This window comes from Clarias gariepinus, chromosome 3, assembly GCF_024256425.1.
Source record: "Clarias gariepinus isolate MV-2021 ecotype Netherlands chromosome 3, CGAR_prim_01v2, whole genome shotgun sequence".
In the NCBI taxonomy this organism is placed as follows: Eukaryota; Metazoa; Chordata; class Actinopteri; order Siluriformes; family Clariidae; genus Clarias; species Clarias gariepinus.
The window spans coordinates 47,474,492-47,487,535 of NC_071102.1; the positions used below are offsets into that span (position 1 = coordinate 47,474,492).

General features: G+C 46.6%; 1 protein-coding gene across 1 annotated transcript; it reads right to left on the minus strand.

The window, feature by feature from the left end:
* Positions 1–375: 375 nt before the first annotated feature.
* tmem178a (transmembrane protein 178a) lies at positions 376–12,319 on the minus strand. Its single transcript, XM_053492977.1, has 4 exons — positions 11,607–12,319; positions 7,618–7,731; positions 1,402–1,539; positions 376–1,325 (listed from the first exon to the last, which is right to left on the minus strand). The coding sequence occupies exons 1-4, from the start codon at positions 12,058–12,060 to the stop codon at positions 1,099–1,101; spliced, it is 933 nt and encodes a 310-aa protein (XP_053348952.1). The 5' UTR covers positions 12,061–12,319; the 3' UTR covers positions 376–1,098.
* Between the last annotated feature and the right edge of the window lie 725 nt (positions 12,320–13,044).

The window sequence follows — 13,044 nt, forward strand, 5'->3', positions numbered from 1 at the left end:
AGGAGGACTAGCTTCATTTAGAGCTACATACTCGTCCTGTTTAATCCAGGTTTCTGTTAAACAGAGTATATCAAACTCCTGATCTGTAATAATTTCATTAACTAGAACTGCTTTAGATGCGAGAGATCTAATATTTAACAGTCCTAGATTCAGATCAGAGGTGCCGGCTGCACATTCAACTCGGGAAAAAGACGCAGTCTCAATACAGTGAACCCTGAGTGATGAGCTTAGATTTCAGCCTTCACTGATCTGTGACGTCTCGTCATCGTCTTGTCTTAGTCACAGGGAAAAAAGCCGTCAACAATATTTTCCATCATTATTTCTGTTGATGAACTAAACAGTACTTCACACTGCTCTATTAGATCTGTACAGGACTTTATTATTCACTGATCACACTCAGGAACACACATGGGAGTGTTTAACAGCCACGAAGAAATCACCATCCTCATTTTATATATACAGTATGTTTATATAAAGTGTGTAATTATTATTAATAATAATAATTAGTAATACTGCAGTGCTCGATGTGTTCTCACATTATTTTATGCTATGGTCATGTGATTAACGAGCTGTAATTAGTGCAGGGTTATGAACTCTCATTAACACTCTGAGCTCTGTATTACACAACATCAACACAAACACACACTCCTGTAACAACCACCATCTTCATCATCATCATCAATGTGCTCATAGCATAGTCCTGTGTGTGTGTGTGTGTGTGTGTGTGTGTGTGTGTGTTTGGAAGGGGCGGGTTTAACCAGGAAAAAAATCGATCAGATTCACAATCAACAGCCTAAACACACTTGTGTACAGACAGTAGTGCTGAGATATAATACTGTGGCATTAAAGCAGTGTTTAGTGTCTATACCAGCTGGAGGAGTGAAGAGTGGCGATGTCACATGGTCACGTCTGTGATTGGCTGGTTACAATGAAGCCCCGCCCCTATGGACAGGGTTGGGGTGTGAGCTGGGAGTGAGGTCTTACACCCCAGAGTGACATCTGCTCCAAAAAAAGATGTGCAATGTATTTATGTGTGTGTGTGTGTGTGTGTGTGTGTGAGAGAGAGGTGTCAAGTCCATCAGCAGCTGCAGGTTGCTCTCACACTGCAGAAGTGTGTGTGTTCTTGTGGCGAGTGATGAAGGGGGAGGCCGTGCTGATGCAGCCGCACGCCGCCGTCAGCCCGAGACACGCCCACCCACACAACACCGACCAACCGAAGCCGTGATCCACGTCGCCAGGGAGACCGTAGATAAAGGGCGGGTTCCGGGAGAGGTCATAGGTCACGCTGGAGGCGTAGGTGCACAAGGAGATGGTGCAGAAGATCCCTGCAGCGGAGAGGAACACACCGTGAGAGTGTGTGTGCATGTGTGTGCGTGTCTGTGTGTGTGTGTGTGTGTGTACCTGACATGAGGAACAGCAGGCCTGACACATGCTGTGTGAGTTTCTCCTCCCAAAAAAATCCGACTGCAGAGACGACGGAGCCACAGAGCAACACGGCAGCAGCCATTCCCATAAAGCCCGCTGTTATTCTCCTCAGATCTACACACACACACACACACACACACACACGTCTCCATGACTTCCACCCACACTGTGAGAGATCGCAGGTTTATTTCCAGCAGCTCTGATGGTATTAATATCGCTGTATAATTAACACTGTATGTATGTGAGAGAGAGAGAGAGGGTGTGCAACTGAAACATATGTGACAGCAACTCAAAATCACACACTACATCTTCAGTAAATCTCTGATTAATCAGTGAGGATGATCACACACACACACACACACACACACACACACTGTACATACACAAACTATCAGGATTCTTAAGCCTTTCTTCCTGCTTTGTCCTTTTCAGGAGCCACTGCAGTGTAAAATGCTGATGCACTGTCTGTGTGTGTGTGTCTGTGTGTGTGTGTGTGGGCAGATTCCTGAAGGACAACACCACAAACTCCAACACTCCCCTCTCCCTCAGTCTTCACCAGTTTCATCTTCTGTTACACGTTTATTTGTACGTTAAATATTTTCTTCTCTTCTGCTTGTCCTGTACAGGGTCGCGGGGAGGTCTGGAGATAATCCCAGGAGACTTTGGGCAAGAGACAAGGGTTCACTCTGGATGGGGTGTCAACCCATCGCACACACACACACACACACACTTACGTGTTTGTTCACACATTATGGGAACACCAGTTAGCCTAACCTGCATGTCTTTGGACTTTGGGAGGAAACCAGAGTACCCAGAGGAAACCCACCAAGCACGGGGAGAACATGCAAATTCCATGCACAGATGTGGGAATCAAACCCTCAACCCAAGAGGTGCAAGGCAACAATGCTAACTACTGAAGTCCCCTTTCCACCAAAATGAACCAGGTGCTAGTTGGCTAGACCCGGTTCACAGTCGGTTCAACTACCAGCTAAACCCCCTAAGAACTGGTTTTGTTGTTTCATGGGCTAGAGAGTCACATCATTTGTCACTGTGTATGTCTATGTACATGTCTACTTTCCCAGCAATGCTAGAGGCCATGCTAGCGGCAACGATAGTGGGAATGCTAGCATTAGCATCAATGCTTGTGGCAATAATAGTGGAAATGCTAGTGGCAAAAAAATGCTAGCGGAAAAAACTTCAACATGGCTTTGCAACCACTTCTGGCTTTATCAGTGCTAGAAAGCATTAGAACTGCCCAACAAAAAAGCGGTGCTTTGCTGTAGCTTGGTTTTTTTCTGTTTGTTGAACAGTGCTTTGCCTGTCGGGAAACAAAGAACTGGTTCGATATCCAAACTACCTGACATAGTTTGTAAAAATAGTTAAAGGTTAAACCTAAAAATAAGCTGATCAGCATCTGAACACTCCCTGTATAAATATTTACACCACTTCTGACATTTAATTCGGATGGAAACATCACAGTGAGTCATCAAGAAAACCCGTCTCACCGCCGTTTAAGCAAAGATAACAACTTACTGGAACTGGGTTAAGAACCCAGGAGTGATGGGAAAAGGTCATGTGACCTGATGAGTCCAGACTGAGCCTATTCCAGAGTGATGGGCGTGTCAGGGTGAGAAGGGAAGGACATGAAGCGATGCTCCCATCATGCATAGTGTCCACTGTACAAGCCTCTGGAGACAGTGTTATGATCTGGGGTTGATCAGTTACTCAGGTCTAGACTCAGTAACGTTATGGGGCAATAAAATTAAGTCAGCTGACCACCTGCATGTGCTGAATCACCAGAGGATCACATCTATGGAGTTTTACTATGGAGTGTGAGAGCGCGACTCTGAGAGCATGAGGAATTATTTACACAACAGGGGCCTTAAATTTCAGCCTTGTAGGACACCAGAGTTAAGAGCACTGGGATGAAGCATTTTAGAGTTCTAAAGCTATGCAGAGCCTGGTGGTTGGTTACCACAATTAAAATGATAATTTGTATACTAACGTTACTGTGCATGTGATTAAACTCCCTCATCCGTACCCTACACACCATCCTGTGTCAACTTCTACATTTTTTGTGGTGAGTTGAACTACAATGATTCCAGTTAGCGGGTTAGCTAAAGTGATTCACAGCAGACAGCTAGCTGTTTGATACCTGCAATGCAGCTGTCACTTAAATCAGCCCCACCCCAATTATGTACAATTTGATTGCATAATATAATTTTAACTGATGAGTAGGTACAGTTGTCATGAATGTGAAATCTGGCTATAGAGCTGGAAACCCGTTTTTTAGTACCAGGCTGTAAACGTGCTTATTTCTGTTGTAAAGTTGAACATTTTACATGGAAGCTCTATAGGGATGGATTCACTTTCGGAGCCAACTTGGCCTAGTGGTCATTTAAGGAACTACATTTTTTTGGCACTTTCGCATTATTGGACAAGGTTGGCTCTTGGCTCAGACCGCTGAGAGGAGAGAGCCCTGGCCGGAGCTGCTGAAGGCCAATAACAGGACGGTGTCTCTGAGACCTCATACTGTCAGTTCTGTCAATAAAGAAACTGTTCTGTTCTGCTGATTCAGCATGAGGTTACTAACAGGGTCCAGGGTATCTGAGCAAGATGAGCTGAAAAGAGTGACAAGCTTTTGAGTAATAAAATGGAATCTGCTATAAGAGGTGAGTGTACGAACATAAATGTAGGAGAAAATCTACTTGAATTTACAGATCGGACGAGCCCGTGGGACTGGGTGGGTGAGGCTTTGGACAGTGATATGGCAGTGTAGATTTGACGCAACCATAAAGTGTTTAGAGACACCAATATTTTTTCAAATCTTTGAGAAAACCAAGAGACCAGAAACCATCTTGAAACCAAGAGACCAGATGATAGGATAACTCTAACCATGTGGATCTTCAGGTATGGGTTGGAGCTGATCCTGATGTTTATTATGTCTCTACAGGACATAAGAACTCACTGACCACTTGGTCTGCTGGGTAAATAAAATTAGGAACATCTCCTAAAATCTGCAGTAAAGGCAGAGCAAGAGACCACACCTAAAGGAAATATGAAAACCTTTAGGTTTAGTCAGTGTGTATACTAAAGCACATGGGATAGAGTAGTGTGTTTATCTTTAATTAGAGTAAAACAAATCTCCAGGGCAAAGATCTGTGTTTAACAACAGTGACCAAGTCAGTGGTACTGCTGGGGCTATTTAAGAATCTGCAGTGAGGAGACAGGGATCGCCAACGTTAAACCGACTTAGTTAGAGAAAACCTTGACATAAGAAGGCTGATAAAATTCTAGCACATTTAAACATGATTAGATTTTTTACACGCTTGAGGAGATAAGGAGACGTAAAAACAGCCTGGTTTAACAGTCTTGTTTAGCAGCATCAGTACATTCATAAGGCAGATATACCTGATAGGATTTGTCCAAGATTAGCTCTGAGGACGAATTTTAACAGTATTTTAAAAGATGAAGATCAGCAGCATTTACGCCACCGCTCAGAACCCTAGCTTCAGTGGGAAGGGGGCGAGGTAACCAGCGTGTCAGGATCCTGTACCAGCGCAGGTATTGTATCGCAGGAGTTTGTCCATACAGACAGAGGACAGTGCTATAATCAGCACCGCCGCCTCTGCAGTGCCTGGCCGAGGATCGCGTGGGCAGAGCAGACCGGATCGTCAGGATGACGCCATTGCATAGTCTGTTAGAAACATCTACAACACAAAGCTCTGCAAAAAGCTGGACACAAGGTTTCTAAACTCCAGGGGTGAACAGGAGAGGTCATCAGAAGGTCAGCCGAAGACTGAGAAAAGTTCCTGGTTAGATATGGAGCTGTAGAGGTGCAAATAAATAATCCACACCATCCATCAGACCACACACATGGCATTCAGGGTAACGTCCCATAGAACACCAGACTCTGTTGATCTGATTTGTAAATATCATGATTTTATAAATATCCAGATTCCATATTAATGTTTTAATGTGTTAACAATTAATGTGTTACAATTTTAAACAACCCTAGCAAATAATTTGCTCCACCATTTCTAGCAGATATGGCTGGGTTGGGTCTATTGTTACTCTCCGGGGGGATGTGCGCCTCCTGCTGGCAAACAAGCAGCTAAAACACTGTATCCCACGATACAGTTACAGTCAATCCAGAAGAAAAAACATATTGAAGCATCATTCTCAAAAACCCTTGAGGCTGTAATTGGTGCCAAAGGGGCTTCAACAAACAAAATTCTCATGGTCTGAGAAAACAATCCTTTAGTCTTTCAGATGCCTTTTGGCAAACTCCAGGCATCTGTCATGTGCTTTTTACTGAGGAGTGGCTTCCGTCTGGCCGCTCTACCATGCACTCTACCTGATTGGTGGAGTGCTGCAGAGATAGTTGTTCTTTTGGGAGGTTCTTCCCTGTCCACAGAGAAACACTTGGACACCTTCCTGACTAAGGCTCTTTTTCCCCCAGTTGCCTACTTTGGCCAGGCAGCTCGCTCTAGAAAGAGTCTTGGTAGTTCCTAATTTCTTCCATTTATGGATGATGGAGGCCACTGTGCTCATCGGGACCTTCAATGCTGCAGAAATTTTTCTGTTCCCAGATCTGTGCCTCGATACAATCCTGTCTTGAAGGTTTACAGATAATTCCTTGGACGTCATGCTTGGTTTGTGCTCTGACATGCATGTTAACTTGGGGCCTTATATGTGAGAGTCTTTTCCAATCATGTCCAATCAACTGAATTTACTGCAGGTGGAGTCTGACCGAGTTGTAGAAACATCTCCAGGATGATCAGTGGAAACAGGAACCACATGAGCTCAATTTTGAGTGTCACGGCAATACTGTGAATACTGTGTTTTTTAAATTTTTTAATTTTTTAATAAATTTGCAAAGGTTTCAAACAAACTTCTTTCACATTGTCACTATGGCGTGTTGTTTGTAGAATCTTTAGGAAAATAATGAATTTAATCTATTTAGGAATGAGGCTGTAACGCAACAAAATGTGGAAAAAGTAAAGCGCTGTGAATACTTTCTGGATGTTCCGTATTTTTTTTACCTGAAAGTAACAACTAGTCTAATTTCTAGTCTGCATGTAGACCTCTGATGGTTATCATAACATCAAGACTTCACTGTTTAATACGAGTTTAAATCTTAAACGTGAGCAGCTCTAAGCTTAGTATCAAACATGACCTAAATTCTGGCATGTTTCCTCCTCCACACTCCTACAACTGTTCCACACACACCCATACACACACACACACACACACACACATGTATCAGCAACCAAAAAAGGTCTGTCGAGAACCCTCTCATGCGAGATGTTGCTCTTAAGGACGCTAAAGGAAAGTCAGCATAATGTTAGTCACGTATCAGCTAAATCTCACTCACACACATTTAACACACTATTATATTTTATCATAAACTGTGGGTGTCTATTTACTTCTCTGTGTATAACAGCATAAAGTAAAGGCTGATAAAATTCTAACACATTTAAACATGATTTGATTTTTCAAACGTGAGCTCAGGTTCTGAAAAATGAGTCAAAGTGCCAAACCCTGCAGTCCCTCGAATGGCCACTAGAATGAGCACTGGATCTCAATGTGAGTCTCCATAGAGCCGCGTGTTACATCACTGTCAGACACGTGACTTCCAACAGAGATAAACATGTTTACAGCCTGGTACCAAACACGGTTCTAGCCTCTATAGCTAGCTTTCACATTCATGACAGACTGTACAGGGGGTGAATATTTATGTAACTCATCAGGTGGAATTATATGAAGCCATAAATGCATTATACACGGACATCACAGTGCAGGAGTCAAAGCGCTAGCTGTCTATGTGTTACTTTAGCTAAGCAGCTAACTGGAATCGTTGTAGCTTAACTTACCAATAGAAATGTGGGAGTTAACGCGGGACGGTGTGTAGGGTACGGATGAGGGAGTTTAATCAAACGCAAAGTAATATTAGCATGTACATTACAGTTAGCCACCTTAGCTAAGCTAAAGCTAAGGGGTAAGTAGGCACTTGAGATAAGTAGGCGTGTTCCAACCAACAGCCAGGCCCTTTTCACTCCGCACATTTCCCACTTATGGATTAACCAAGCTCGTAATACTATATTCTCCTATACTCCTATACCTATGTCTGTGTGTGTGTGTGTGTGTGTGTGTGTGTGTGTGTGTGTGTGTGTGTGTGTGTGTACATACGTAAGAGGTGCCACTCGTCCTGCTGGATGGTTCTGGTCAGGTTCAGAGGAATGTTCCTGAGTCGGATCGGCTGAGAGAAATGATATTTAACCGGAGTGCAGCGATCTGCAATGCCTGCCAACACACACACACACACACACACACACACACATTCAGTATTAGTATACATGTAATCTAATGATAACTTAATACACTTGCTCATTGTTTCTTTTTCGTCCACACTCTTAGACACGTGTGTAAATGTTGCTATGGTGACGTTTCTGTGTCAGTTATGGAAGGAGTCTCCAGTGTCAGCTCTGTGTAACAGAGGAGTTTACACTTCTGTCTGGTTCCTCCTTTTGTCTTGGAGAGAGAGTAAAGAGGCGTGTGAGCGCGAGTGTGAGAGCGAGTGTGAGCGCGAGTGTGAGAGCGAGTGTGAGAGCGAGTGTGAGAGGGAGTGTGAGAGTAAGTGTGAGAGCGAGTGTAAGAGCGAGTGTGAGAGTGAGTGTGAGAGGGAGTGTGAGAGCGAGTGTGAGCGCGAGTGTAAGAGCAAGTGTGAGAGTAAGTGTGAGAGGGAGTGTGAGAGCGAGTGTGAGAGCGAGTGTGAGCGCGAGCGTGAGAGCGAGTGTGAGCGCGAGCGTGAGAGCGAGTGTGAGCGCGAGCGTAAGAGCGAGCGTGAGAGCGAGCGTGAGAGTAAGTGTGAGAGGGAGTGTGAGAGGGAGTGTGAGAGCGAGTGTAAAAGCGAGCGTGAGAGCGAGTGTGAGAGTAAGTGTGAGAGGGAGTGTGAGAGCGAGTGTGAGAGCGAGTGTAAAAGCGAGCGTGAGAGCGAGTGTGAGAGTAAGTGTGAGAGGGAGTGTGAGAGCGAGTGTGAGCGCGAGTGTGAGCGCGAGTGTGAGAGGGAGTGTGAGAGCGAGTGTGAGCGCGAGTGTAAGAGCAAGTGTGAGAGTGAGTGTGAGAGGGAGTGTGAGAGTAAGTGTGAGAGGGAGTGTGAGAGCGAGTGTGAGAGCGAGCGTGAGAGTGAGCGTGAGAGCGAGCGTGAGCGCGAGCGTAAGAGCGAGCGTGAGAGCGAGCGTGAGAGCAAGTGTGAGAGGGAGTGTGAGAGGGAGTGTGAGAGTAAGTGTGAGAGCGAGTGTAAAAGCGAGCGTGAGAGCGAGTGTGAGAGTAAGTGTGAGAGGGAGTGTGAGAGCGAGTGTGAGCGCGAGTGTGAGAGTAAGTGTGAGAGGGAGTGTGAGAGCGAGCGTGAGAGCGAGTGTGAGAGCGAGCGTGAGGGCGAGTGTGAGAGCGAGTGTGAGAGCGAGTGTGAGAGCGAGTGTGAGAGTAAGTGTGAGAGGGAGTGTGAGAGCGAGCGTGAGAGCGAGTGTGAGAGCGAGTGTGAGAGCGAGCGTGAGGGCGAGTGTGAGAGCAAGTGTGAGAGGGAGTGTGAGAGCAAGTGTGAGAGTAAGTGTGAGAGGGAGTGTGAGAGCGAGCGTGAGGGCGAGTGTGAGAGCGAGCGTGAGGGCGAGTGTAAGAGCAAGTGTGAGAGTAAGTGTGAGAGGGAGTGTGAGAGTAAGTGTGAGAGGGAGTGTGAGAGCGAGCGTGAGAGCGAGCGTGAGAGTAAGTGTGAGAGGGAGTGTGAGAGCGAGTGTGAGCGTGAGAGCGAGTGTGAGATTAAGTGTGAGAGCGAGAGTGAGTGTGAGTGTGTGTAGCTGCTGTAGTGTAAGTAAAGAGCTGTCTGACTTCAACTCTAACTCTCTATAAATAGAATTTGATTATTAGTAAGAGGAATAAAACACTGTTATAGAAAAATAATCTACTCTGGAGTGATGAGTGACTCCGCGTCAGCGCACCACACAGTGTTTTACTGTAAAACACACACACACACACACACACACACACAGGTTATGTCTTATGTAACACTGCAGGTGGAGCAGCTGCTGTTTCACGTGTATCAGTGTGTGTAGTGTGAGAGTAGAGTGTGTGTGAGAGAACATACACTTGTCTGTGTGTGTGTGTGTGTGTGTGTGGTTGCTGAAGGTCGACCGTGAGTGAGTCTGCATCTCCATCTATAATCCAGCAGCATCTCATCAACATAATCTATACCGACTTCCTCCTGTCACCTTCACCATCCGGCTCCAAACTCAACACACACACACACACGCACACACACACGCACGCACACGCACGCACGCACACACACGCACACGCACACAACAGCCATGTCAAGCAATATTTTACATAATTATTTCATCATATCTTATCTGTCCATAGTCACATGTAATGTCATGTAATGAGGAGTGTGTCCTCGGTCCTGTTATACCAGCGACACACACTCGTCCCCTCGTCCCTCTTTTAAAATTAATAAGACTGAAAACACTTCGTCATGTGACTGAGAAACCACAAAAAAAGTGTACAGATCTACCTCTGAATGTTACATTGGACTACGGTTCGGAAGATCCCAGGTTCAAACCCCACAACCACCAGGTTGCCACTGTTGGGCCCTTGAGCGCGGCCCTTAACCCTCAACTGCTCAGATGTGTAATGAGAAAAAAATGTAAGTCGCTCTGGATAAGAGGGTCTGCCAATTGCCTAAATGTAAATGTACACAGCGCTGACACTGGAGACCCCTTCCTCTGACATCACACACAAGATATGCTAATGCACTTATCCCAGTGTGTCACTAGTGCTTGGACACCATCAAGGTAGAAAGTTCTCTCAGTCCGCCGGAGCCATGATCGGACTATCTGTCTGATTCACGTCTAAAACGCCGGCCTCCCAGGAACTCCCTGTGTAAATGTCTTGGAGCGAGGTCAGGACTGTATGGGGGCGTGGCGATAACTCTTTTCAGTGATCAGATGTTCCACTCTCTGAACTCACTGCAGTGAGGCTCCACCTCCACCGGGATCGTCATCCACGGACGTACGGACTTCTTTAAAACGTTCTGACCGTTCAGATGTTTCACTGTGACTCTCAGTGGTGTTTGGATCTGAGCTTGGAGCTCACTCTGCTCTCAGAGCTCTGAAGTGTCTCAGTACTCGTGTGTGAAAGTGATTTGAGGGCGGGGCTAATGTCTGGACCGGGGTTGTGATGTCACTAAATCCACCCCACAACTTTAAACCCATCATATCTAATATGTGAATTACCTGAGGATGATGATGTGGGAGACAGAAACAGTGGGCTTTAAAGTTGGTGTGGTATTAAAGTTGCTGGTTGCCATGGTAACATTGTCATGTAGTTACATAAAGGAGTGAGAGAATGAGGAGGTAAATCGGGACTTAAAACACACACACGCGGCTGACATGAGCGGGTTAACGAGCTAGCTGTGTTAGTGACGTTACGCTGTCTGGGCGCCATGTGACACAGTGGAGTGACGATATTGACATAATGAGAGTGAATGTGCACAGCTCACACACTACTGTACATCTAATAATGTGTGTGTGTGTGTGTGTGTGTGTGTGTGTGTGTGTGTGTGTGTGTTACCTTTAGAGATGAGCCGGTCTAGGTCCTGGTCCACCCCCCCACTGAAGCACTTCCTCCAGAGCCCTGTGTGTGTGTGTGTGTGTGTGTGTGTGTGTGTGTGTGTGTGTGTGTTACCTTTAGAGATGAGCCGGTCTAGGTCCTGGTCCACCCCCCCACTGAAGCACTTCCTCCAGAGCCCTGTGTGTGTGTGTGTGTGTGTGTGTGTGTGTGTGTGATACCTTTAGAGATGAGCCGGTCTATGTCCTGGTCCACCCCCCCACTGAAGCACTTCCTCCAGAGCCCTGAGTGTGTGTGTGTGTGTGTGTGTGTGTGTGTGTGTGTGTGTGTGTGTGTGATACCTTTAGAGATGAGCCGGTCTATGTCCTGGTCCACCCCCCCACTGAAGCACTTCCTCCAGAGCCCTGAGTGTGTGTGTGTGTGTGTGTGTGTGTGTGTGTGTGATACCTTTAGAGATGAGCCGGTCTATGTCCTGGTCCACCCCCCCACTGAAGCACTTCCTCCAGAGCCCTGAGTGTGTGTGTGTGTGTGTGTGTGTGTGTGTGTGTGTGTGATACCTTTAGAGATGAGCCGGTCTATGTCCTGGTCCACCCCCCCACTGAAGCACTTCCTCCAGAGCCCTGAGTGTGTGGGGAACAGTGGGCGCCCACACTCCGTCTCCAGTATACCCATACCCAGGATGGCCCTCCAGTTCTCCAGCAGTTCCTCCTCGCGACTCCCCACGTGAATGGGCTTCATGAGCGCCACGCTGTTCCTGCGCGCGCCCCCGCTGCCGCCCCCGCTGCCCCCCCCGGTCCCGGTCCCGGTGCTGTCCACCAGCGGCAGGTGGTAGATGGGCATCTCGCGGTTCTTCTGGTCGTTAGACTCGGCTCCGTACCGGTCGCAGTTCCGCTTGTGCCTGCGCGTGTCCGTCTCGTACCAGTGCTCGGTGAAGATGGCGGTGACGAGCAGCGCGAGCGCGAGGACGCTCAGGGAGAAGCTCGCCGCCGTCACGAGACTCCGTGTCTCCATGGTGCGGACATCAGCGCGCGCTCACCGACCGCCGGCCATCATCATCATCATCATCATCATCCTCTTCCTCTCTGTCCCTCTGTCTGTCTGAGTCTGTGTGCGCGCGCGTCTCTCTCTCTCTCTCCCTCAGTGCGCGTGCGGATCACCGCATCCTCCTGTCTCTTCCTGTTTATTACCGAGTCCGCAGCGCGCGCTGTTTCCGCCCCGTGACCTCCGCGCTGCTCAACACCGAGCCTCTGCGTCTCTGTGTGTGTGTGTGTGTGTGAGAGAGAGAGAGAGTGTGTGTGTGTGTGTGTGTGTGCGCGCGCGGTGAGAGGAGTCGGTTCCCTCTTTCTCTTGTGTAATCCGGATCCTCTGCAGTGTTTCAGCAGAACCGATTCATAAACCGGCGTGTGTGTGAGTGTGTGTGTGTGTGTGTAATAGACCTGTCTCAGCATCACACAGAACTGTCCGTCTAGACTTTACTGAATCTCCTGCAGTCCTTAGATCTCTGTCTGAAGTTTAATCTGCACCATCAGTGAATCTAAATGTGGAGTAAAAGTGATGTTATGAACAGTTATGTGTGGGATTTAATAATCTACTGTAAAATAATCTACTAATGCGCTACTGTCTCAATGTAAACAAACACCTGCACCAATAGATATTAATTAGAAAAGATAAAGTGAATATTTTTACTGGGATTAGTTCATATTTTCACTTTGGCTGAAATAACAGCGCTGAAGTGGTATAAGTGAATTTTAACACGCTGGAGTGGTTTTAAGACAAAACTTCATCTTTATCCTTTTATCTACTTTTTCCATTTCTCATCTGTGATTCACTCTCCGATTACCGAACAGGGAGTGTATTTGTCTGAGCACCAAAGAAGGACAACTTAGTGTAAACAAGGCGTCTCAGTGACGCGCACTAACACTAGAGTAGTGCTCAAGTAGAACCCTTCACTCATCATTGGCCTCTTAAAGCATTTAAGACATTTTATTGCTAATA

What these genes read in the sequence shown, in the direction of transcription:
- tmem178a (XM_053492977.1), bottom strand. Translation starts at nt 12,060, where the DNA reads ATGGAGACACGGAGTCTCGTGACGGCGGCGAGCTTCTCCCTGAGCGTC. An exon ending in AGACCGGCTCATCTCTAAAG is followed by an intron (nt 7,732 to 11,606) that starts GTATCACACACA and finishes GTGTGTTGGCAG; the next exon opens with GCATTGCAGATCGCTGCACT. An exon ending in CCTGCTGTTCCTCATGTCAG is followed by an intron (nt 1,326 to 1,401) that starts GTACACACACAC and finishes TCTCCGCTGCAG; the next exon opens with GGATCTTCTGCACCATCTCC.